Below are 26,791 nucleotides of genomic sequence, written 5' to 3' on the forward strand. Positions count from 1 at the left end.
ATGGTGTTTTGTTTACAATTGAAACACTTATTACAATATGTATACTATATAGTGTGTTTTAAGCAACACGAAATACTTCAAATAAATGACCATTAACTTAAACAATGGTAGCAACTAGCTAACAAGAGTACCAACTAGTTAAAATATCTTTTTCTTTATTTAGATTTTTTTGCTAAAGTCGTCTATTTTGACCGTAGTCAATTTCTAGGTTGCTTTGTGTGACACGATCAACAGTCAACCGATAAATGAAATTATTTTCATTATAAAGTTAATTATGATGGCAATAACTTGCTATAGACGGACGATCAACCCTAATCGTATTCACCCAAACGACAAAAATAAATGTTGAATAACATTATTGTTATTAGGATAATGTTTTAATCGACACTTGCATTTCCACCATTACAGTTTCGCATCAAAACGTTCGTTTTGAAAGTGATATCACATTCAGTTGTAAAAATTCATATAAAGCCATGACCCTATAATATTTCTATGTACCTCAACCCCTGCTGTACTGGCATTTTTATATTTGCAATTTGCACCACACTTTTATGACATTGCCTTCAAATATTATTTTTTTTAAATCACATTTTAGAATTTTTTTTTACTGTCGTTTTGAATATTAAAAAAATGACAATACTTGTGTGGATAAGTTTGGTGACTATACAAATTATAGAAGACTTTTCTCACCCCTTGAATAAACATACCCAATTGCATAATAATACAGTGTAGGTATACAATTTTTTTTTTTTTTTGTATACAAATAATATTATAATATCAAGATTTATGAACACTCATCGTTCGCTAAGTGGTTTTATGACGATTTCTGGTAAATAAAATTATATAGCGGTTTAAGCTAAATAAGTAAATAAGCAGTACTTTTTGTTGATTACACTGTTTTTACAACTGTACCGTTGTACCGAAAACCACTCGTTAAGTATACGTTATGTAAATAAAATAAAACGAAAAACGGCTACCTACCAACATTTTTCATTTTTACACTTATGTTTTTGTACTTGTTTGTTACTTGTTTTTTAATCAATCGCATCATAGTTACCTCGAGTCGAATAGCATTTCAGTGTTCGTCCGACTTTGGCATCGAAGACTTACTTCTGGTTCAACAAAGTGTTTGAAAACAAAAACAGCCATTATGCATTTAAAATGTGCTGTTATTCTCTTCGCGTTGTACTTCGTGACCGCGACACAGGTAAAACTACATAATAATAAAAATGTCCGTAGTTAATACTATTTAGCATTATCATTGTACTTATAATACTTTATAGAGCATGGGACTCAATAAGGATCAAGTCGAAAAAATTGTTAAAATATTCAAAACGTTCAAAAACGGTACAGACTTAAGCACTTCAGCACTATGCAGGGAATATAATTTAGTTTTTGAACACAAAAGAGGTAATGAAGTATTTTTTAAACGTTTCGGTTGTAATCAAGCGTAACCCCCCCCCCCTTACTTATACACAAAAACTGTAAAATAATGCTGTATAACAATTTTTCAATTTAACGCTCTCGTTTTGGCCAGCTCGATTGAACATTCTTTATAATTTTTGTCTATTTTATTTTTAAATATAGGTAGGAGTCCCGCTCGAAAAGTACAAGACCTTTTGGTATTTCTGGCCAGTAACGATAAGATTAATGACAACCCGAAGGTAAGACAGATAAAAAAAAAAATTGAACAATTTCAAATTAATCTGATTTTCTTATTTTCCATACGCGTTTTTTTACAAAGATTCAAAGTTTATCGTCATACGAAGTAAAAATTTTCGTGGGCTTGTTTAACAAATACGACCAATGGTTCGACCATAGCGGACTACTTGACCACGACGAAGTAAAAAAAGTTGTTAACGCTTTAAATCTAGAAGATGACGTCGAAAAAAATTTAGTAGACAAAATAAAATACATATTTAATGCCTTAATCAGAGATTCAGTTGACTCGATTCTATTAATATCGAGTACCGTATTATTGACTTAACGAAGCTTTTCGAATTATATTTTTTTAGTTTGATAATTTAAATTAATCTTTATAGGTGAAACAATTAACGCCCCGAAATTCTTGGAGGCCTTTTTGGAAGTAAAACCAAAAGTAAGGATATGGTTTCGTTAAGGCACATAACTATGATTTGGCCTGACATGGTGTTTGAACATGTCTAAGAAAAATATGTTTTATAATTTTAGCGCATTGTAGCGTTTAAAAAAAAAGTAACTCTATTAGTGAACCTAATATCTACATGATTTAAATACTTGTACATAGGGCAAAGGTCTGGACAAAAAACGAATTCTGGAACTCATCAATTTATATAAGGGTCACAAAATAGCTGGCGATTACATTGACCCTGTTGAAATAGCAAAATTCTTCAAAAACTTATCTATAGTTAAACAAGAACACGAAGGCCTTTTGGTTTTTGATTCCATACGTAAGAATACATTTTTGATATTATCATTTACTTATTCTTATTTTTAATGAACAAATTTATCAACACTAGTTTTTTGATTCGAATTATTCGTTATCAATATTATTTTCAATATGTGATTTATCAATTTTGAAATCAATTAAGATAATTTGTCATCTATGAATAACAAACAAATTACATTTTTATTTATAGAGTTTTAATGTTACTGTTTTCATTTATGATTTTTTATTCATTATTAACGAAATGATTGTAATTTAATTAAAATATTTTCTATGTTTTATTTTTGTTGAAAAAAATGTTTCCCGACTGATTCTATGAATATTTTTTAATTAAAGAAAAATGTAAGTCTTATTTGATTATAGGAACCGCTCCTTTTCAACTGAAAGAGCTGTTGCTTGTTTCAGCAGAATACAACAAAGAGGCCAACCAAGAAGTAATATTATATTTTTTTCTTTTACTGTTGTCTTTAATATACTATTTTGAAGACGCACCCATCCGTTTTTTAGAAGTAAAGTTTAGCACATTTAGTCGAAAAATTATAATTTAGAGCTTAAACTATAGTATACACACATTAATCGAGCAATGATTATTGTTAATTGGTTAGAGGTTTTTCGTTGTCAGCCTATCTCAGTAATTTCTATAGATAAACATCACATTTGTTATCAATTGTAATGTTTTCCTCGAATCAATGCTAGAGTGTCGATGGATTCAACTGAATTTTTAATAACTTATTTAAAAAATACCAAAAAACCTAAACAATAAAGATGCATAGACAAAATATTATTGGATCTACCAAAATTCTGTCATAGATAATATGCCCATGCTACTTCAAAATATGACGAATGGGTATCGTTCTCTTGTGCAACACATAATCGAAAGAGGTACTTTTTTAATTGTTTAGAATGGACCCGTATATTCAACCGATTCAGTTAGAGATGTTTTATGGAGTTTCTCTAAATATGACGTCAACCAAAACGGTTTAATCGATAAGGAAGAACTAAAAGGAATTGAAGAACGTCACTACCAGGACGAAGACGTTGACTCTATCTTTGAAGACTTCGATATCGATAGTAATATTGCAAATTATAGCGTTAACAAAATGTGGTTAACTTTATTAAGTTACTACCATACGTAGTGGGGAATGAGCATAGAGTAGGTTCAGACCGTTTTTACATGTAAAGATATTTTAACAGTTGGAATTAATAAAATAAATCCCGAGAAACCGCCGTGGTTAATATCTACATAAAACAAAGGTTATTAAATCGAAGATTTTTTCACGATAAACAAAAATATCATACTAAAGATTTTTAAAAGAAAAAAAGGCGTATCTTCATTAAAAAAAAACACATTTTTAGTAATTTTCAAGATTTAGACGCGGTGGAAAGTAGTGATTTCACAATTATACAAAGTTGAAAGATGTTTCAACAATAGTTATGATATTATAGTAATCAAAATGTTGGAGCAGACACCAAATATAAGTAACTTATAAAAATACTATACTAAAAATATTGCAATTTTTAGGAGACCAACATTTGAACATTGCAGAGTACTGTAGGATGGAATTTGCGGAGCATGAGCGAATGAACGCTGAAAAGGCAGAGCACGAGTTAATAGATGCTGAAATAGCGGAGCGTGAAGATACAACGCTGAAAAGGAGGACAGCAGTGACAGAACCCTGAAAAAAATTAAGTGTTTTTTTCTGAATTAAATAATATAATAATTGTTATACATTTGAATATATTTTGGGAGTGCTTTAATTATGGGTAATAAGTTTTAAATTTGACGTTTTAAGATTTTTTTCGCAGCTGTATAATTTTACAAATATGTTATATCATTTCATAAAACAATAATTAAACATTTTATTAAATATAGTAAAAATGATATTTTTATTTCGAAATTATTATAATTATATATCCTGGGCCCTGCAAGCCATACAGTTCCTAAAAAACAAAAAACCAAAAGTTAACATGTTTTTCGAAAACGGTATAAGAATATGGGTACTAAAAATTAAAAACAATCTTACAATATTTAAAAAAAAAGTAACACTATGAATATAAACTGTCAAAATTATAACAACTGTTGTTATCATAATCAATAAAATATAAATTTTAACAAACAAAATAAACTAAAAGCAAAAAAATTATCCACCAATTAAACTTAAACAAAACATCAAATGTATACTTTTCCAGTGCATTCCTAACTCATATGTAAATAAATTGTGTTTTTAATATTAATAATAATTTAATTCTTACCTAAGGAATTAGTTAGATTATTAGTTACAAATCTCAAGAATACAATTATTTGTAAGTATAAAGTATACAATAACAGTATATAAAATAATACTTTGTTCGTTTTAAGGAATGACTTCTTGGTATTGTTTTATAGTTTCACGGTATTTTTCCTCACCTTAAATCGTGTAAAAAATGTTTGAAAAAGTAAAATAGTTGTCCATAATACTGAATTAGGAAAAAATAAGAAAAATCTGTTTTTATTAAATAGTATATTTTACTTAAAAAAAATTGTGTGATTATTTGCCAGTCGGTATTAAATAAAACCTATAGTTTACATCTGGGTCATCTAGTTAGGCTTCTAGATCAACCTATTGTTTCTGTAATGTGTACTGTATACTTATTGGTTTTACAATGATGTGCAGTTGTATTTTTTAGCCTATACTCATTGTATTATTTTTAAAGAATTTACTATTTCAAATTGTAATATGATTATATACAAAGCATAATATGAAAGAAATTAAAAACTAGTACATATTTTAGGTTATGTGTTATTTTATACGATTATTTAAAATATCATTTTCTTTCCTTAAGATATATTAGGTTTGATAGGACCCAAGGCTTATTGTTAGAACAACAAGTTTTTCAAAAGCGTACCAAGTAATAAAAGCTACGAATAGTTTCAACAAAAAATAGTTTCATAGCAACATGTGTACACGTGTAAGTCGAAACAGCGGCTGCCTACATACAAAATGGTGTTTTGTTTTCAATTGAAATACTTATTACAACATGTATACTATATAGTGTGTTTTAAGCAACACGAAATACTTCAAACAAATGACCATTAACTTAAACAATGGTAACAACTAGCTAACAAGAGTACCAACTAGTTAAAATATCTTTTTCTTTATTTAGACTTTTTTGCTAAAGTTGTCCATTTTGACCGTAGTCAATTTCTAGGTTGCTTTGTGTGACACGATCCAACAGTCAACCGATAATTGAAAATATTTTCATTTTATAGTTAATTATGATGGCAATAATTTGCTATAGACGGACGATCAACGGTAATCTTATTCACCCTAATGATAAAAATCCATTTTCAACGACATTATTGTTATTAGGAGAATGTTTTTTAATCGACACTTGTATTTCTACCATTTCCTTTTTTATCAAAACGGTAATTTAGACATTTGTATCACTTTCAGTTGTAGTAATTCTTATAAATCCGCGACCCTTAAATATTTCTATGCACCGTACCTCGATCCCCACTGTACTGGCATTTTTAAATTTGCAATTTGCACTACTTTGTTATGACATTGCCTTCAAATATAATTTTTTATAAATCACAGGTTGACAATATTCTCGCAATAAACATACTTTTTTATAATATGTGTACACAGATATTTCAATTTACATATTTTTTTATTGTCGTTTTAAATATTCAAAAAATAACAATACTTGTATGTACAAGTTGGGTGACTATACAAATTATAGAAGGCTTTTTTCATCTTTGAATAAATGTACTTAATTGCATAATAATAATATAGTGTATAAAAATTATTTTTGTTATACCACATATTGCCACATAGAACCACCATATTGCGGTTTTATTTTACATAAGTAAATAAGCAGTACTTTTTGTTGATTACACCTGTTTTTACAACTGTAAAGCCAATCGTTAAGTATAAATTATGTAAATAAAATTAAACGAAAAACGATTACCTACCAAATTGTTCAAATCTGTACTCATATTGTTTTAATCAATCGCATCGTAGTTACCTCGAGTCGAATCGCATTTCAGTGTTCATCCGGCTTCTGTATCAAAGATTTTCTTCTGGTTCAACAAGGGGTTTGAAAAAAAAAACAACCATTATGCATTTAAAATGTGCTGTTATTCTCTGCACATTATACTTCATGACCGCCACACAGGTAAAAGTACATAATACTAAAAATGTCTATAGTTAATACTATTTAATATTATGATTGTACTTATAATACTTTATAGAGCATGGGACTCAATGAAGATCAAGTCAAAAACATTGTAAACACATTCAAAAGACACAATAACCGCATAGACTTAATTACCTCAGCACTATGCAGGGAATATAATTTAGATTTTGAACACAAAAGAGGTAATGAAGTACCTTTTGAACAGGTTTTAAACGTGTCGGTTGTAATCAAGTGTTACCCCTACCCTCCCCCCTTAAACACAAAAACTGTAAAATAATATCCTCCAGTATTTAAGCAATTTTTCAATTTTACACTCTCGTCTTGGCTGGCTCGATTGAAAATTGCTTATAACGTTTTTCTTTTTAACTATAGATAGGAATGGAGCTGAAAAAGTACAAGATCTTTTGGTATTTCTGGCCAGTAACGATAAGATTAATGATAACCCGAAGGTAATAACGAAAAAAAAAAATAACTGAACAATTTCAAATTAATCGGATTTTCTTATTTCCATACATGTTTTTTTACATAGCTACAAAGTTTATCGACATACGAAGTAAAACTTTACTTGGGCTTGCTTAACAAATACGATCACAGCGGACTACTTAACTACAACGAAGTAAAAAACGTCATTGGCGCTTTAAATCTAGAACAAGAAGTCGAAAAAAAATTAGTTGAAGAAATAGATAACATTTTTATTATTTTGATACAAGATTCAATTGCAGTCTCGGTTCTACATATATTGAGTACCGTATTAAATTGAGTTAAGGAAACTTTTAATTATTTTTCTTAGGTTGATAATTTAAATTAATTTTAACAGGTGAAACAACTAATGCCCCAAAATTCTTAGAGGTCTTTTTGAAAGTAAAACCAAAAGTAAGAATATGATTTCGTTAAAGGCTCGAAAAAATACACAAAACTATGATTTTGCCTGACATGGTGTTTGAACATGTCTAAGAAAAATATGTCTTATAATTTTAGCGCATTGTAGCGTTAAAAAAAAAAGTAACTCTATTAGTAAACTTAATATCTACATGATTTAAATACTTGTACATAGGGCAAAGGTCTGAACAAAAAACGAATTCTGGAACTCATCAATTTATATAAGAGTCACAAAATAGCTGGCGATTACATTGACCCTGTTGAAATAGCAAAATTTTTCAAAAACTTATCTATAGTTAAACAAGAACACGAAGGCCTTTTGGTTTTTGATTCCATACGTAAGAACACATTTTTGATATTATTATTTACTTATTCTTATTTTAAATGAACAAATCTATGAACACTAGTTTTTTGATTCGAATTATTCGTTATCAATATTATTTTCAATATGTGATTTATCAATTTTGAAATCAATTTAGATAATTAATTTAGACATCTATAAATAACAAACAAATTACATTTTTATTTATAGAATTTTAATGTTACTGTTTTCATTTATTATTTTTTATTCATTATTAACGAAATGATTGTAATGTAATTTAATTATTTTCTATTTTTTGTTTTAACGGAAAAAAATGTTTTCCGATTGATTCTATGAATATTTTTTAATTAAAGAAAAATGTAACTCTAATTTGATTATAGGAACCGCTCCTTTTCAATTGAAAGAGCTGTTGCTTGTTTCAGCAGAATACAACAAAGAGGCCAACCAAGAAGTATTATTATTTTTTTTTTTTAACTATTTTCTTTAATATGCTATTTTGAAGACGCACTCACCCATTTATTAAAGAAGTAAAGTTATAGGAAATTTTTCGATAAAGTTCAAATTTTGAGCTTAAATGATGTACACTCAATCAATCGATCAATGAGGATTATTTATTGGTTTTAGTTTTTTGTTGTTAAACTGCCTCAGTTATTTCTATAGAAAAACATCACATTTTTATCAATTGTATTGTTTTCCTCGAATGAAAGCTAGAGTGTCGATGGATTCAACTGATTTTTAATAATTTATTTAAAAAATATCAAAAAAAACCTAAACAATAAAGATGTATACATAAACTAATATTAAATCTACCGAAAAATTGCCACAGATAATATGCTATTTTTCTATGGAAATTCGGTAAACTCAATACATCATAGCACTTGTCCCATAGGGTATATTTCATTCGTGCAAACCATGTTACCACACTTCAAAATATGATCAATGGGTACCATTCTCTTGTGCAACACATAATCGAAAAATGTATTTTTTTAATTTTTCAGAATGGACCCGTATATTCAACCGATTCAGTTAGAGATGTTTTATGGAATTTCTCTAAATATGACGTCAACCAAAACGGTTTAATCGATAAGGAAGAACTAAAAGGAATTGAAGAACGTCACTACCAGGACGAAGACGTTGACTCTATCTTTGAAGACTTCGATATCGATAGTAATATTGCAAATTATAGCGTTAACAAAATGTGGTTAACTTTATTAAATTACTACCGTACGTAGTGGGGAATGGGCATAGAGTAGGTTCAGACCGTTTTTACATGTGAAGATATTTTAACAGTTGGTATTAATAAAATAAATCTCGAGAAACCGCCGTGGTTAATATCTACATAAGCAAAGGTTATTGAATCGAAGATTTTATAACGATAAACAAAAATATCATACTAACGATTTTTAAAAGAAAAAAAGGCGTATCTTCATTAAAAAAAAACACATTTTTAGTAATTTTCAAGATTTAGACGCGGTGGAAAAGAAGTGATTTCACAATTATACAAAGTTGAAAGATGTTTCAACAATAATTATGATGTTATAGTAATCAAAATGTCGGAGCAGACACCAAATAAAAAACTTAACTTATAAAAATACTATACTAAAAATATTGCAATTTTTAGGAGACCAACATTTGAACATTGCAGAGTACTGTAGGATGGAATTTACGCAGCATGAGCGAATGAACGCTGAAAAAACAGAGCATGAGCGAATGGACTCTAAAAAGGAGGAGCATGAGGTAACAACGCTGAGAAAGAGGATAGTAAAAAAAGAACGCTGAACAAAATTAATGTGTTTTTACAGAATTAAATGTTATATTAATCGTATTACATACGAATATTTTTTAAGAGTGCTTTAATTATGGGTAATCAGTTTCAAATTTGATGTTTTAAGATTATTTTCAAAGCTGTATAATTTTACATATATATTTTAGTTTATTCTTTAAACGAATAGACAGCGATATCAACTCATATTAATATAAGATGTTATTTTTTTTTTGTCAATTCATGAAACAATAATTAATCATAATATAATGTAATACCGTAAAAATGATATTTTTTTTCGTCATTACTATAATTGTCTATCCTAGGCAAGCAAAATAAAAACAGTTAATATGTTTTTCGAAAACGGTATAAAAATATGGGTACTAAAATTTAGAATTTATATTACAATATTTTAGGAACAGTAACACTATGAATATAAACTTCCAAAATTATAATAACTGTTATTATCATAATCAATAAAGTATACATTTTTACCCACAAAATAAACTAAAAGCAAAACAAATATCCACCAATTAAAATTAAAGAAAACATCATAATCCATAAATTTCCAATGCATTCCTTATGCATTATTTTGTATTCCTAATGCAAACTTAAACGGGGCCAATGGCCACAAATATATATACATACATGATTATAGTTTTCAATATATTCTAATTTCTCGTGTATCCGTCCCCAAATAAACGACAATTCTGGGAGAGGTTAACCAAGTTTACTTTGTAATAGACGAGTTTTCAAGTATACTGTGAGACAATTGAACTCCATCAGTTACTTTTAACACATTTACCGAATAATAGATAGTATAATATAAATTATTTTTAAAACTATAATTTTTGATGCATAAATTCTTTTTAATTGGATAACTTACTAGCGTTGAACCGCGTTGGACGCGTTGGTTCTCTATTACTTGTAAGAAAATGTCCATATAGACTTTAGTGGGGCTATTTTAGAATGATATAATCAAAAAAACTGGCCAGTTTATTTTAATTGTTGGTTAAATAAATTACATCGGTTATGATTTGTAATTACTAGCGTCATTGTAAAATCATTAGAATCTGACCTCAATGGAAAAAAAGAAAACTGTCTATTACAGACGCCGTCTTTGATCTTCTTGGAAATAACAAGTTAAAAGATATTATTTTGGAGGCATGGCGAGGCTCAGTGGAAACCTCAGCTGCCGCAAGGCAATATTTAATTACATAGTATAATATTATAAGAAGTGAGCTAAAGAGTTTATTTAAATCGGACCCAACAGGCATTAGAGACTTCTTTACCTAAGCTATCACAAGTCAATTATATTGCACGTTACTCTAAACTCGTTTAATTGTGTAGGTATTATAATGTTATTTTATACACATATAAATGGGTATTTTATGTTAATCTATATTGTATTGTTTTTTAGCTAATTTTGCAAACTGACGCTTAATAAATAGTTTCTCTTCAGATGTAAATCCAAACCCTTTCTAGCAAATCATATAAATAATAGAATCATTATATAATTAATTATGATTATTTTTGTGAAAAATAAATAGCTTTATAAATTCTAATTGAATAAGATATTAGTAAAAAAACCAATATTCAGAAATCAGGATATAAAATTAGCGCCTTTTAGTAGTTTAACTGTTTTTGTCCCAAACATACTGGTTTGTTTTATACCATAATAAAGTACCAACACTTTGGTTAAATAGTATATTACCTTAAAATATTTAGGGTTACTTAAATTTAATAGTAATAATACAATTGATTTGAAACTATTCATATATAAGTAACAAAAAAGTAATTTAGTTGGATGTTTTATCGGAATATATTAATATATTTTAATTTTACACAATGATAAAAAATTAATCATTTAAAACAATAATGAAAATACATATCCCTACCTCTTTACATTGAGTAGGTTAAAATACCACGAATAATTGTTTTTATTTAAAAACTTGTTGTTTTAAATTCGGGTATATGATAAAGTATTTATTTTACAACGAATGAGGTAAGTTTTTTTTTTTTTTAATAAGAAAAAATAATGATTTTAAAATTATGTATGTGATTTTACTTTATATTAAATGGAAGATTACTTAAAACGATACAGTATACAGTTATAATAAACTTTTAAATTATTTAAAGCATTATAAATCAAATTATTTTAAAGTAAGACTCGTAAAAGGTGATACCAAAATGTTCTCAACAACATTGCTTGAATATATTTTTACCGGATTGAATATCATCAAAAAACCTGGCTCAACAATCATATCAGCAGGCATATGGTAATTATCAGATGCGAACACGATTAACGCTTCTTCTTTATTATCACTCAGAACACCCGGAATACGCCTACATATATATTTACTTAAAAGTATCTTCTTTTCTTCATTATATTGCAATTGTGTACCCGATATACCAGATGGCCAGCTATTTATATTATATCTTTCTAAAATAGCCCTCGTAAGTCGATATGGAAAATCTATTTTCCCCAGTAGATAATCAACGCGGTCCTTTAAACGAAAACGACGGTTAAATTTTTTTTTATAATTCGTTATTTTATGCAATAATTACCCATAAATATTTGTTAGGCGACATTAGCAATAAATCCCATCTAACAACTTCTACCAGTTCCAAGGTATCCGGCACACTTTGAAATTCATTAAAATCTTTAGAATACAATGCTCCCGGTTTGAATACCATCAAAAATCCTGGATAAGCGATCATATCAGCAGGCATATGCGTATTATCAGCAGCGAACACGATTACTGCTTCTTCTTGATTACCACTGAGAACACTCGGAATACGTCTACATATGTATTTTTTTAATAGACTTCCCATTGCGTCTCGATTGCAAGTGAGAAACCCCAGAATACCTCTAAAATTGTCATTATTGACAGGTCTCTCATTTTCCCAATTACATATTACCTCGTGGTAAATACCAGATGGCCAACTACTTTTACTATATCTTCCAGTAATAGCGTCCACACTTCCGCGGGACCAACTTTTCCGTAACAATTGATGATCAGCGCTTTCCTTAAAATGAAAACAACGGTTAATTTTGTACAATTTTATTTTATTAAAAAATTACCATAAGGGAATTGTCAGGTGATGTTATCAATAAATCCCATCTAAGAACTTCTACTATATCGAAGCATCTTTCTACACCGACAAATTGATTATCAATATTATAATACAATGCTCCCGGATTTAGAAACATCATAAATCCCGGTTCAGCGATCGTATCAGCAGGCATATGCGGATTATCAATAGCTAACACGATTACTGCTTCTTCACGATTGCCTTTGAGAAAACCCGGAATACGCCTACAATTGTAATTTTTTATACGTCTCTCCTTTTCATCATTACATATTTCCTCGCTCGATATACCAGATGGCCAGGTACTTAGATTATATTTTTCAACAAGTTCGTCCACAAGCTGAGTTGACCACATCCTTTTAATCAATAAATCCTTAACTTGTTGCTTAAAATTATAACAACGGTAAGTATTGTTTTTTTTTTAAAGAATTTTATACAACAATTACCGGAAAGGAAACGTCAGCCGACTTTAACAAATAACCACAATTTTGAATTTCAACTCTTTCAAAAAATAATACCCAATGCAATAGGTCATGTCTTGAATAATCGGAACTGTCCAGTCTGTCTTTTTTTATTTCAATGGTCTAAAAATAATAAGTGTACGTATATAATTATCAAAAATAAATACTGAGTAAATACCAATTTTAAGTTAACAGACGAAAAAAAAATATTTTAAATAGTCGTCCTGTTCTTGTGCATCGGGAGATTCTGTATAATGGATGTAGTTAGGATCCCAAAGTAATTGTTAGGTCCAACCAGAAATGTGTATGGAGAATACCAAGTATCATGTAAAAATAGAGAATACAGTGTCCGAAGCATTTTATGTAAAGACAGGTCTGAAACAGGGAGATGCACACTTTATGGATGCGAAACCTGGACGACCACCAGCAATACAGAAAGGAGACTGAAAACGTTTGAGAATAAAAAATGGAGGACAACTTGCGGTCCTATCTTTGATAACAGAACAGATACGTTGAGAAGAAAATGTAATCCAGAACTACAGGAAGAGTTGGGACTACCACCAGTCAACAGCTTTATACGTGGCCAGCGAATACAATGAATTGGTCACATAACGCGCAGAAATGAGAAAGAAATGGTTACAGCGGTATTATAATAGAAACCTACGGGGAAAAGACCTCACAGGCCGCCTAGGGAGAGATGGAAGGAAATCTCAAGAAAATAGAAGTACTAGAGTGGAGAACGATAGTTCATAACAGGGAAGAATGGAGGCAGATCGTGATGGCAGCGAAAACTCTTAAAGAGTAATAAACGCCAGCAGAAGAAGAAGAAAAAGTCGTCCTGTTCTTTGGAAAATTTCGATTTTGTATGCTATACAGGGTGTTTTAAAAATAATGGTTGGGTTAAGAATGGTGGGGTTTCAAATGGCTGTAGGTTGTTAAGTATTGGACCTACAGCGCTCTGGCAGGGCTTGAATGAAAGAAGGTGTTGTCAAGTTTTGTAAGCTTATCCCGGTATGTCTTTCCACGTTCCCGTTTGTTCCGCCGGCCTTCAATGTTCAGTTTGTTAAGATGGCGCCCGCACAACAGAAGTGATTGAGTTCGCGAAGCTTAATTCAGTTACGACTGTGAAACATCTAGTGGTAGTCATTCAAAACTGGACAACTCTCTTTTTCATTCAAGCCCTACCAGAACAGTGTAGATCGAATACTTCACAACCTACAGCTGTTTTAAACCCCACCATTCTTTTTGAGACACTCTGTACAGTGCGTTTAACAAGGAATATTTTAAACAGATGACCATTTACTTGAACAATGCCCCAAATTTAAATTGTCTAGAAGTGATTTATTTTTTATTTTACCCCTCCCTCTTAAAAGCCATTACAGTGGGTTCAACGCATAGTAAGATGATTTAATGGTATTGTAAACAAGTAGGAAAAAAATTCACTTCGTTTGAAAATTTAAAAAAATTGGCGTTATCCTAATTTCAACCCAGGGATAATGTGATAATTGATGGATGTTCTCGTACAATTAAAAAACTAAGCCATTATTCTACTTTTAAGGGTGTCGAATATGTATCTAACGGTGTAGTAAATAAGTAGAACAAACAAATCACACGGTTTGGAGTTTTTAAAAATTGTTACTTTATTTTTACCTTGTTTGTAGATAGAGGTGGATGGGAATTAACCAAATTCCAACACAGGTAAAATGTCACAATTGACCGATGTATGACAACGTGCATTGTTATGCAGTAGTGAAAAACAAAACCGATTAAAAAACGTATTAACTAAACAGATGTTTCAACTTTACTCGATCTCCACAAAATGTTTAACGCTATAACGCTAAATATGGTAATGTACGAAAAACTGTTTCGCTATTGAACTAGTACGAATGCTCATATAGGCATTTATTAACCAAACAGTAACAATATATAGCCGTTTAACACATTTACGTGTGTATAATAAGTATGTCAGCTTAAATAAATATATGGTATTCAGATTTCAGTGTAAACGGTTTTTGTGGAAAAGTTTGAAAACGACTTAAGACCTGATGGCCTAAGAGGTCTATACTAAGCATTCATTTCAAAAACACAAACAACAGTACAGAATTCATAGATTTCACATGAATGATTTTCGGATATATCCGGTTCAATGGTTGTTAACCAACGTTTCGGACTTTTTGCAGAGTTTATCTTCAGGGTAATGTCACGACTGTTCCGCTGCCGTGACTGTACTGACCGTCTCACTCGCTTCCTACGGCTATTTATGCGTCCCGTGTCCTTGGGACCGTGTTATCTCGACCAATGGGAGTCGAGCGTGTCTTATCGTTTCATAACAAGTTATAACATGTCGCGATGAGTCATGTTTTTTTTGGAATTCTTTACATTTGGGTCTGCCTTTTCTACATCTGCAGTTAATGTTTGCTTCAACAACGGATGCTATGGCATTGACCAGTTGGCTTAATTAGTTCTTTTCGTTTTTCCCGTTGCAAAATTTTCCAACCGTATTCTCTGTTGAAGTTATGTGGGCACTTTTCGATCTCTATAGCCTCATTGAACATTCTTTTTCCAAAGTTAGACTCTTTATCTAGTATTTTAACTTTGTCAAACTGAATGGAATGCCCTTTATTCGCTGCGTGTTCGGCTACTGCAGATTTTCACTTCCTATTAAAATCAACATATTTTTCTTGCTGCTTTATTCGCACCACTATTGCCCTTCCAGTGTTTGTCCAATGTACGATTTGCCGCATGACCATGGTATTTCATACACCCCCCGTGTTAACATTTCCGGGATTTTGTCTTTTGGGCTTCCGAATAGAGATCCAACTATCATGTTTGGTTTAAAAATAGTTTTTATTTTTAATTTATTCATAACTCTTGAGATGCGGTCTGTCATCCCCTGTATTTATGGTAATAACAATATTCCTTTCGTTTCGTCTTCAATTTCCACTATGGGATTGCCTGCTATGTGTATTTTTTGCTCTGTATCGAAGCTAAAATTTCATGAATCCGGGCTTCTTAGAAATTGACTCCTCTAATAGTTATAATATGTTTGGAACATAAGGCTACATAATGATAAATGAAGAAGACAATGCCGTTAAGAGTAACATTCAAATGCCAATCACAAGAAAAGAGACTCCTCGGCAGACACAGGAAATGAATAACAATTTTTTAGCTTCTGAAACTTTTGAATTTATTATTGACAATGATTTTATATGTATCTACAGATACGCTTCGAAGTGTTTATCTAAAAGTGATTTTATCTATACATATGACATATTATATAAGGACACTAATAGTTTTAATTTAGGTTTTAACATTTTTAATTTTAAATAAAACTTGTGTTATATACGTTCTGATAATATTAACAAAAGACAAATAGCTGTTAGTGTAGTACATTTTTTAGATTTTTAAGTAAAGGGCAAGGATAGGTTTTACAAATACAGTTTTTATAGTTCTACTTTTTTTATGGAATACAAGTTGTTTTGTTCGCCATGTGTTGATTTATTATTGGTGTTTTTTGTATTTTTTAAATTCAGTGCAAGATTGTACCAACTACCATGTTATTACACATATTATAGCAAATACAAATTGTGTATAAAATCCAATAATAATACTTAAGCAAATGTTTTTTGACAACGGATGTCTTGTATTTTTGTTGACATATTTTAATTATTGTGTACATACTTTCCAATGTCTTAAAATATTTATTTAATTCGTCTTCATTCTTTAATTTGTTGCTGTTAAGAAATTAGTATTCTTTTTACATTTTCTATACTATCAAATTAAATATAAATTATAATATAAAGTAATAATTATAAATAATTACATTAGGACAATTTAATAGAATAACACGGTATCTAAATGTAAAAAAAAATACAAATTGCTAATTGTTTAAAATCAGGCAACTATGGCTATGCAAGAAAATAGTTCAAACATTTGAATAGGTACCGACATAAGCATCAAAACAAAATACTTAATGTTATAATATTATGTACCTATTTAATAAATAAATGGGTACATAATATAAGTTTGTGAGCCAATTTGATTAAATTGAAGTTTTTTATGTCTCTTGCAACATAATAATATGGTTTGAATATGGTTTTTTTTTCTTTTGGCTTAACATAAGGTTGTAGTAGTAATCTGTTAGTATATGCATTCTATTAGCATAGCTTTAGAGATATGAACATTGATAATAGTTGTTTAATTTAAGTTACTTCTTTGCGTAATTGGTTTTTAAATTTTCCGAAACATAACTCTTCCATTATTTTAATTTGGGAAATGTGTTTTTCTTTATACATCAAATTATCTATGTAGTTAATGCCCATGATTATTTTAATGGATGTTTTGGTTCGTAAAGTTTGACTACTAGCAATTGTATTTGCTCTTGTAACCTAATTATACATATTTGTTAATTTGGACTGAATAACTTGCTATTCATCAGACTACTTTTTCGACAGTAGGTACGTTCCAGTAGAATACATATTATATATGGCAGATAGGCAGATATAGAAAGGATATTGGTAAATGGATTAAAACTAAAAATGCATAATAGTTGTTATATTTCAAAGTCACATATTAAACATGCATAAATATCGACATTTAAAAGTCAAGTGAGTGGATTTATAGATAATAAAGTTTTAGAATAAATTTAAAATTTAAAACAATACAATATCAAACATTGCTTACATAAACAAAAAAACACACGACAGTTTACATAAGAATTCAATAACTTGCACCTCCCAAAAAATCATCTGAGAAATTGTTAAACGATTGAATGACATCAAAATCGATTTCACAACGCAATTGAAAATAGTAGTGAGCCGTCATGTAATAAAACATATAAATGCTCAATTTACTTTTATAAATACTGTATCCTTTTAGGTTATCATTGGAAGGCATTAAGTTTATCATACTATCAGTTCTGTCTGTTTTGTAGATAATCGTATGTAGATCAATTATGTATTGCGTGGAGATGAGTTCGGAGGGCCTTGCAAGTTTTGTTTCACAACCGAATACTTGTGAATAAATTTCATCCATATATCTGAAGAGGCGATCTTTTACTGTTTTATTGAACTGCACATTAGTGAAAAACTTTACTGGCATTGTAAACAGATACTTGAGGAATATCAATATTAAATCGTCTTTTAAGTTAAAAAAACCAATAACTGCTTCAATATGTACTGCTATCGCCTTATGCTCTCGATTGTTCCACGGCAGCGATAGTTGGAGTGGTTTTTTTTTGTCGTCAGATGGAGGCACCGACAAATTATACAATGTTAGGTAATTCCAAACGTTCTTCAACAATATGAATTTTACTAAATTCATAAACAGACTTTGGGATTTCGCCACGGTTTCGATCAAATCCTGAAGCGAGTCATAATGTTCTTTTTCAAAAACATTTCGCATACCAGACAACATGCTTTCCCATTCAGGTACCTCTGCAAAGTCTACAAACAAACGTCTCGTAATTTCCTCAAAATCAAAAACCTGACCCAAATGTAAGTGACCGGTTCTAAAGTAAACACGACAAGTTTCGTTGATTTCTATGAGTTTTTGAACATTTTGGTATTTATTCTCAAATGATTTTTCTAGGGTTTTTATAAGGTCAACTATATTATGTTTTCGATTCAAACTGAGTGATTCAAAAGGATGGTAAAACTGTGATGTGCCAATTTGAGCATTATAAGACTCATTCTGCGTCTTGCATTTTTGGTTCTTGAGTATGTGCGCAAGTCGCTGATGAACAGTATGGTGTTCATTTAGAATATTTTGCCGCCTGCCTAATATTTCATTCTCCTTCATCGATCTTAAATATGTCACAAACGTACAAACCATCCATATGAGACTTATATCGTCCAACCTACCGAAATTGTACAGAACGTTCATCATTTTAACGATATTATCGCTGAGAAAAACAACTTTGTGCTGTTTGAGTTTTATTAGTTCAGCCAACTCGTTTTTACCGTTTTCTGAAAAAAGCTGCCCAAGTAAATCCATATAAGAAAGTATGTCGAACATGTAACAACAGAATATTTGATGGTATAATTCGTCTATCGCGTGCCGAACTTTTCCTGGGTATTCATCAGCCTCATCTTTTGATATGTTTGGTTTTTCTGCGATAGAGTATCCCGTATCTAATTTCATCAACTTACTATAATGTACGAACGAAGTATTATGAGCATATATTTGACGCTTGCATACAAACCAGCAACACCCTTTTTGAATCATAAGCATCGCAATCGTTAAGACCAGCCATACTGGGCGCAAATACATTTCTACTATAAAAGTGGCTTCTTAGCTTTATGGCGCAATCTTATTAAACGTTTAGTATTTTCACTTGAACAGGAGACGACGCACTTATACTTCACAAAACGTTTTACATTCAATTTTCGTTAACGTGTAGTTGGTATATAATACTTTGTTGGTAATAAAAAATGCTCATTTCAATCTTTGTCCAATAATATTGTTTTCTAGATTCTATGGGTGTTATTCGATACGTGTTATTTTACAGTTGGCTTAACATGAGTTGCTTTTGTTTTGTAACAAACAATACAACAACGGAAAACATGTGTAGCTTATACATGATGTTAACCTTGATAATTTACTATGTTAGATTTTATTTAAAAAAAATATGTATCTACACATGCAGGTTAACTGCTTCTCAATATTTAATATATTATTTTTATTTCGACCTATTTTACTATATTTCGTTTTTTACTATAATAGTTATACCGTATGAAATTTCATATATAAATAAAGTATTTTATATAATTTCTATCGTTATACTTAAGTATGAAAGTAAAACACAATTAGATTAATATAAATAATAATATTCGCTGACGTTTATTGTAATACCCAAAATTAGACGAATTAAAAATTGTGCCGGTGTAGCACTCGCGTATGGAGGACAATTCCACCATATATATTTGTGGGTTATTTCAAGCTTTTAACAATACGTACATTGCTACAATTGCGTAACATTGGTCGAATGTTATGCTCATGAACCAAAATTATTTCTACTTTCCTGACATTCTCTCTTAAGACCTTTACAAAGCTTTCAAAACAATCATTGTCTTCACCTTGAGTGACAACTCGATCAGCTGTCCTCTTTAGGCAACCTCCAACACCATCTGGAACACCTTTTCCATGACACGCTTCCGTTTAATTCCAGGTACATAATGAAACGTCAATTGCATGCTGAAGGGCATTGGCAGTCAGATAAAATATTGTTTTGTTCCGGTATTGGGTTGTAGCACTGTCTGTTAGAAAATGCACAATGGTGATGTGTGGAACAGTAACATACTTATTTGTACTCACAAGGAAAAAAGCACTGAATAGGTTTTTTAATCCTAACGGATCTAGGAGATTTTTGTTTGTAGTATTTATTGGTACATTAGTTTCAAAAGAATCGGAGTTTGTTTGGTCAACACAAGGCGTGTCTGAATAATTAGAAGCGGGAGATAACCCATTTTCTTTTCGACCATGTGGCCATATCTGATCATTGTGCCTTATCCATTCAGAACTATCATTTAAAACTACTTTATGAGTGTTATGACTAATATTATCAGCAACTGTATCTTTCAGCCAATTTTCACATGTTTTTGTATAATCTTTAACTAACACACCATCTAAATTTAAGTCTCTTTTACTCTTGTTTTTTATTTAGGTTACTTGATTATTAATAACTACTTCGTTGGTGTTTAGTATTAATAAGTCAAACCTACCTATTTACCAATTTCCTAAATAATCGTATAATGAAATATCATTGTCTTATAAAACTATATTACTAAAGTTAGAATTGTATATATATTTTGATATAACACTGTACTTGGACCCCGTATCTATTTCAAAACTAAAATTTGTATTTTCAATTGATAGGTTAATTGTATAAGGTTTAATTATATTTTGAGAACTATGTTGTTTTCTTATACAAAAAAAGGTATCAGAAAAATTATACATAATGTCATTTTAATCTACATTTTCATTCAAATTCTGTGATATGATTTTATTTTGGGAAGACTTATAATCTTTTGGTTTATCATTCTTACCCTTTTTAGTACATTAAAAAGCCAGGTGATCTTTGACATTACATTTCAAGTGCAATTTTTATGTATGAGTAGTAAAAAATCAAATAAAATCCAATGGTTTCCTTAGTTAGTTAAACTTATGGTACCTTTTAAATATTACAAAAAAATCGAACTCTTGTGTGTGATCTTGCTATGTGTTTCGTAGTAAGTCATTCAGATACTTCATTTTTTTCTCTATATAACTTGTTTGCACCTCCTGCGTTCTTCAGTAGGAAATACTAGATCTGAATCTTTTGTCAATGTTAATGTACGTGCTCAATTTGGTTGTAAGTGTTGCCATCGGGAAACGTCCGTGTATATTTGTGTACATCTTTATGAGGGATAGATGCACTACTTATGGTTATCAATTTTGATTTTGCGAAATCTTCTACCCTCTGACCATTATCATTGCTTTGCTCGTGAACGTTATGTAGGCCGACTGTAGGTATACACAAGACCTCTCTCCCTATTTAAGTTTTGAATTCACCAATGACAATCCTCACCGTACTTCTAGGCGCACTATTATAGATTTCCGTTAGGTCCTCGTAAAATTCCTCCTTTTTAATTTCATCTTTACATTATACAGGGTGATCCACTTATCTTGAACCCCTCAATATCTTATTGGGTTTAATTAATAATTGAATTTTATTTTTTTGAATTTTTATTATTCTAAGTGATCTCAATTTTCCATTATTTTATTGTACAGTACCCCCCTCCCAGATCGATAATATAGATATCAACTTTTGATTTTCAAATGAAATGATATATTTTTTTTTTTTTAAATTATGATTCAAAACTAAAAAATTGTTTGTTTTTATTTAAATCGGATCCGACAGGCAATAAAGACTTCTTTACCTAAGCTATCATTAGTCAATTATATTGCATGTTACTCTATACTCGTTTAATTGTGTAGGTATTATAATGTTATTTATACACATATAAATGGACATTTTGTATTAATTTATATTTATTGTTTTTTAGCTAATTTTGCAAACTGACGCTTAATTAGTTTCTGTTCAGATGTAAATCCAAACTCAATTTAGCAAATAATATTCAAAATAGAACCATTATAAAATAAATTATTATTATTGTGAAAAAGTCATAATTTTATAAATTCTGAAAATATTAGTGAAACAAATATTCAGAAATCGGAGTATAAAATTATCGCTTTTTAGAAGTTAAACGGTTTTTTGCCTCAAACATCATGGTTTGTTTTACACCATAATAGGTATACACTTTGTTTACTTAGTATATTACCTTATAATATTTAGAGTTACTTAAATTTAATAATAATAACACTATTGATTTGGAACTATTCAAATGTAATTATCAAAAAAGGGTAATTACATCATTATCAGCAGAATTTACTACTATGTTATAATTTATCACATATCATAAAATAATAAACTTTATATTCATTTTATATTTAATATATTGTATTACGGTATTCATTTTTATAAAACAAATCTTTGGAATAATAATTAAGTTGTATGTTTTATCGGAATATATTATTATATTTTAATTTTACACAATGATACAAATTTAAACATTTGAAACAATAAAACATATCCCTATCTCTTTACATTGAGTAGATTAAAATACCACAAATAATTGTTTTTATTTAAAAACCTGTTGTTTTAAATATAGATATCTGATAAAGTATTTGTTTTACAACGAATAAGGCTTTGTTTTTTTTTTACCATGCAAAAAAGTAATGATATTAAAATTATGTATGTGATTTTAATTTATATTTAATGGAAGATTACATAAAACCATATAGTATACAGTATTAATAAACTTTTAAATTATTTAAAGCATTACAAATTAAATTATTTTAAAGTAAGACTCGTAAATGGTGATAGCAAAATGTTCCCAACAACATTGCTTAAACATATTTTTACTGGATTGAATATCATCAAAAGTCCTGGCTCAACAATCATATCAGGAGGCATATGCGTATTATCAGAAGCAAACACGATTAACGCTTCTTCTTTATTATCACTGAGAACACCCGGAATACGCCTACATATATATTTATTTAAAAGTATCTTCTTTTCTTCATTATATTGCAATTGTGTACCCGATATACCAGATGGCCAGCTATTTATATTATATCTTTCTAAAATAGCCCTCGTAAGTCGATATGGAAAATCTATTTTCCCCAGTAGATAATCAACGCGGTCCTTTAAAACGAAAACGACGGTTAAATTTTTTTTATAATTCGTTATTTTATGCAATAATTACCCATAAATCATTGTCAGGCGACATTATCAACAAATCCCATCTAAGAACTTTTACTTGCTCCAAGGTATCTGGCACACTTTTAAATTCATCAAAGTCTAAAGAATACAATGCTCCCGGTTTGAATGCCATCAAAAATCCAGGATGAGCGATCATATCGGCAGGCATATGCGTATTATCAAAAGCGAACACGATTACTGCTTCTTCTTGATTACAACTGAGAACACTAGGAATACGTCTACATATGTATTTTTTTAAAAGTATCTTCTTTTCTTCATTATATTGCAATTGTGTACCCGATATACCAGATGGCCAGCTATTTATATTATATCTTTCTAAAATAGCCCTCGTAAGTCGATATGGAAAATTTATTTTCCCCAGTAGATAATTAACGCGGTCCTTTAAACGAAAACGACGGTTAAATTTTTTTATAATTCGTTATTTTATGCAATAATTACCCATAAATCATTGTCAGGCGACATTATCAACAAATCCCATCTAAGAACTTCTACTTGCTCCAAGGTATCTGGCACACTTTTAAATTCATCAAAGTCTAAAGAATACAATGCTCCCGGTTTGAATGCCATCAAAAATCCAGGATGAGCGATCATATCGGCAGGCATATGCGTATTATCAAAAGCGAACACGATTACTGCTTCTTCTTGATTACAACTGAGAACACTAGGAATACGTCTACATATGTATTTTTTTAATAGACTTATCTTTTCGCCATCATGTAGTTGTGTGCCCGATATACCTGATGGCCAGCTATTTTGACTATATCTTCCAGTGATTGCTTCCACATGACTACGGGACCAATTTTTCCGTAGCAATTGATGATCAACGCTGTCCTTTAAACGAAAACAACGGTTAATTTTTTACAATTTCAATTTATTATAAAATTACCATAAGGGAATTGTCAGGTGATGTTATCAATAAATCCCATCTAAGAACTTCAACTATATCAAAGCAATTTTCTGCACATTTAAATTTATCATCATTACTATAATACAATGCTCCCGGATTTAAAAACATCATAAATCCTGGTTTAGTGATTGTATCAGCAGGCATATGCGGATTATCAATAGCTAACACGATTACTGCTTCTTCACGATTGCCTTTGAGAAAACCCGGAATACGCCTACAATTGTAATTTTTTATACGTCTCTCCTTTTCATCATTACATATTTCCTCGCTCGATATACCAGATGGCCAGGTACTTAGATTATATTTTTCAACAAGTTCGTCCACAAGCTGAGTTGACCACATTCTTTTAATCAATACATATTTAACTTGATGCTTGAAATTAAAACAACGGTTAATATTTATATTTTTAAAATGATGTATTGTACTAATATTACCGTAAAAGAATCATCAACCGACGTTAGCAAATAACCACAATTTTGAATTTTCACTTTTTCAAAATAATATACCCATTTCATTAGGTCATGTATTGAATAATCGGAAAAGTGCGGTCTGTCAATTTCCATATTAATTGCCTAAAATTATCGATCTTACGTTAATAATTATCAAAAAGGAATACTGAATAAAAATCTATTTTAAGTTGACGGCTGGAAAAATACTAAATAGTCGTCCTGTTTTTGTGCATCGGGAGATTCTGTATAATGGATGGAGTATGGTATCCCAATGAAGTTGATAGGTCTAACCAAAATGTGTATGGAGAATTTCCAATATAGAAAAGAAAAAAAAAATACTATATATTCTTCATGTTCTCTCATAAAATTAGATTTTAATACACTATGCATTGTGTTTAATGTACCACGGAATAATTTAAACAGATGACCATTAATATAATCATTGGTAAACAATAAATAAAATAATAAACTAGTATTCTACTTATAAAAGTGTCAAGTATGTAACTTCTTATTCTTTTTGGGTGAAAGAATTACATTTTTTTGTTTTACGTAAATTGTTTACTAACAATTTACTAATTTTAAAGAATTTTCCGTGCAAATTTATTACTCATTTGCATATTTTTAAACATATTAATAGTGTTCCTCGATTTCATAAAAAAAGTCAAAATAATAGAAAAGTGTTTTTACTTTATATTTGATTGCAAGTTATCTTAACACCATACAATATACAGTATTAATAGACTTTCAAATTGTTTAAACGTTATAAATTATATTATTGAAACGTTAGATTTCTAAAAAGGTGATAGAAAAAATTCTCAACAACATTACTGATTGATAACATTACCGGATTGAACATCATCAAGAATCCTGGCTCAACAATCATGTCAAGAGGCATATGCGTATTATCAGAAGCGAACACGATTACTGCTTCTTCTTGATTATCACTGAGAACACCCGGAATACGCCTACATACATATTTATTTAAAAGCATCTTCTTTTCTTCGTCATATTGTAAAAGTGCACTCAATGTACCAAGTGGCCAGTTTGTTTTACTATATCTTTCTAAAATAGCCCTTGTAAGTCGATATGGAATTTTTCTTTTAAATAATAGAGAATTAACGCGGTCCTTAAAACGATAACAGTGGTTACTATTTTTTTCAATCAAATTTGTTTTTTATGCAAAAATTACCCATAAAAATTATCAGGCGACGTTAGCAACAAACCCCATCTACTAATTTGTACTGATTCTAAGGTATCTGGCACACTTTTGAATTCATCATAACCTAAAGAATACAATGCTCCCTGTTTAAATGCCATCAAAAATCCAGGATGAGCGATCATATCGGCAGGCATATGCATATTATCAGAAGCGAACACGATTACTGCTTCTTCTTGATTGCCACTGAGAACACTCGGAATACGTCTACAAATGTAATTTTTTAAGAGACTCATCTTTTCGCCATCATGTAATTGTGTGCCCGATATACCAGATGGCCAGTTATTTTGACTGTTTTTTCCAATAATAGAATACACATGTCTAAGAAGCCAATTTTGCCGTATCAATTGATGATGAGCGCTCTCCTTTAAATGAAAACAACGGTTAGTTTTTTACAATTTCATTTTATTATAAAATTACCATAAGGGAATTGTCAGGTGATGTTATCAATAAATCCCATCTAAGAACTTCTACAATATCAAAGCATTTTTCTAAACCTCTAAGTTTATCATCATTAGTATAATACAACGCTCCCTTTTTTAAAAACATCAAAAATCCAGGTTCAGCGATCGTATCAGCAGGCATATGCGGGTTATCAGCAGCTAATACGATTACTGCTTCTTCTTGATTGTCTTCGAGGAAACCCGGAATACGTCTACAAATGTAGTTCTTTATAAGCCTCTCCTTTTCGTCATTACATATTTCCTCGTCTGATATACCAGGGGGCCAGTTGCTTTGATTATATTTTTTAACAAGATCGTCAACAAGCTTAGG

At 30.1% G+C, this 26,791-nt stretch overlaps 2 protein-coding genes across 13 annotated transcripts in view; one reads left to right on the plus strand and one right to left on the minus strand.

The window, feature by feature from the left end:
* Positions 1–26,791, minus strand: part of LOC126837492 (uncharacterized) — a 207,505-nt gene that overhangs the window by 24,224 nt on the left and 156,490 nt on the right. The gene's annotated exons all lie outside the window — the stretch shown is intronic.
* The window catches only part of LOC126837522 (uncharacterized), a 164,226-nt gene continuing 138,463 nt past the window's right edge, over positions 1,029–26,791 (plus strand). The window contains exons 1-9 of one of the 12 annotated variants that reach the window (XM_050571461.1): positions 1,029–1,207; positions 1,284–1,410; positions 1,588–1,664; positions 1,745–1,967; positions 2,043–2,098; positions 2,267–2,429; positions 2,789–2,859; positions 3,328–3,496; positions 9,427–9,781. In XM_050571461.1, the coding sequence (XP_050427418.1) occupies positions 1,151–1,207; positions 1,284–1,410; positions 1,588–1,664; positions 1,745–1,967; positions 2,043–2,098; positions 2,267–2,429; positions 2,789–2,859; positions 3,328–3,496; positions 9,427–9,584 (1,101 nt within the window). In that variant the 5' untranslated portion in view covers positions 1,029–1,150 and the 3' untranslated portion in view covers positions 9,585–9,781. Of the gene's footprint in view, positions 1,208–1,283; positions 1,411–1,587; positions 1,665–1,744; positions 1,968–2,042; positions 2,099–2,266; positions 2,430–2,788; positions 2,860–3,327; positions 3,497–6,385; positions 6,590–6,659; positions 6,787–6,976; positions 7,054–7,133; positions 7,348–7,421; positions 7,478–7,658; positions 7,822–8,185; positions 8,257–8,803; positions 8,973–9,426; positions 9,782–26,791 lie in introns of those variants that run through there. The other 11 variants (XM_050571455.1, XM_050571452.1, XM_050571454.1 and 8 more) reach the window with 11 other exon arrangements.

Source organism: Adelges cooleyi, unplaced genomic scaffold, assembly GCF_023614345.1.
Source record: "Adelges cooleyi isolate 19-005CV unplaced genomic scaffold, UGA_ACOO_1.1 ACOO_flye_CR_arks_rails_tigmint_CR_PRNA_25, whole genome shotgun sequence".
Classification (NCBI taxonomy): Eukaryota; Metazoa; Arthropoda; class Insecta; order Hemiptera; family Adelgidae; genus Adelges; species Adelges cooleyi.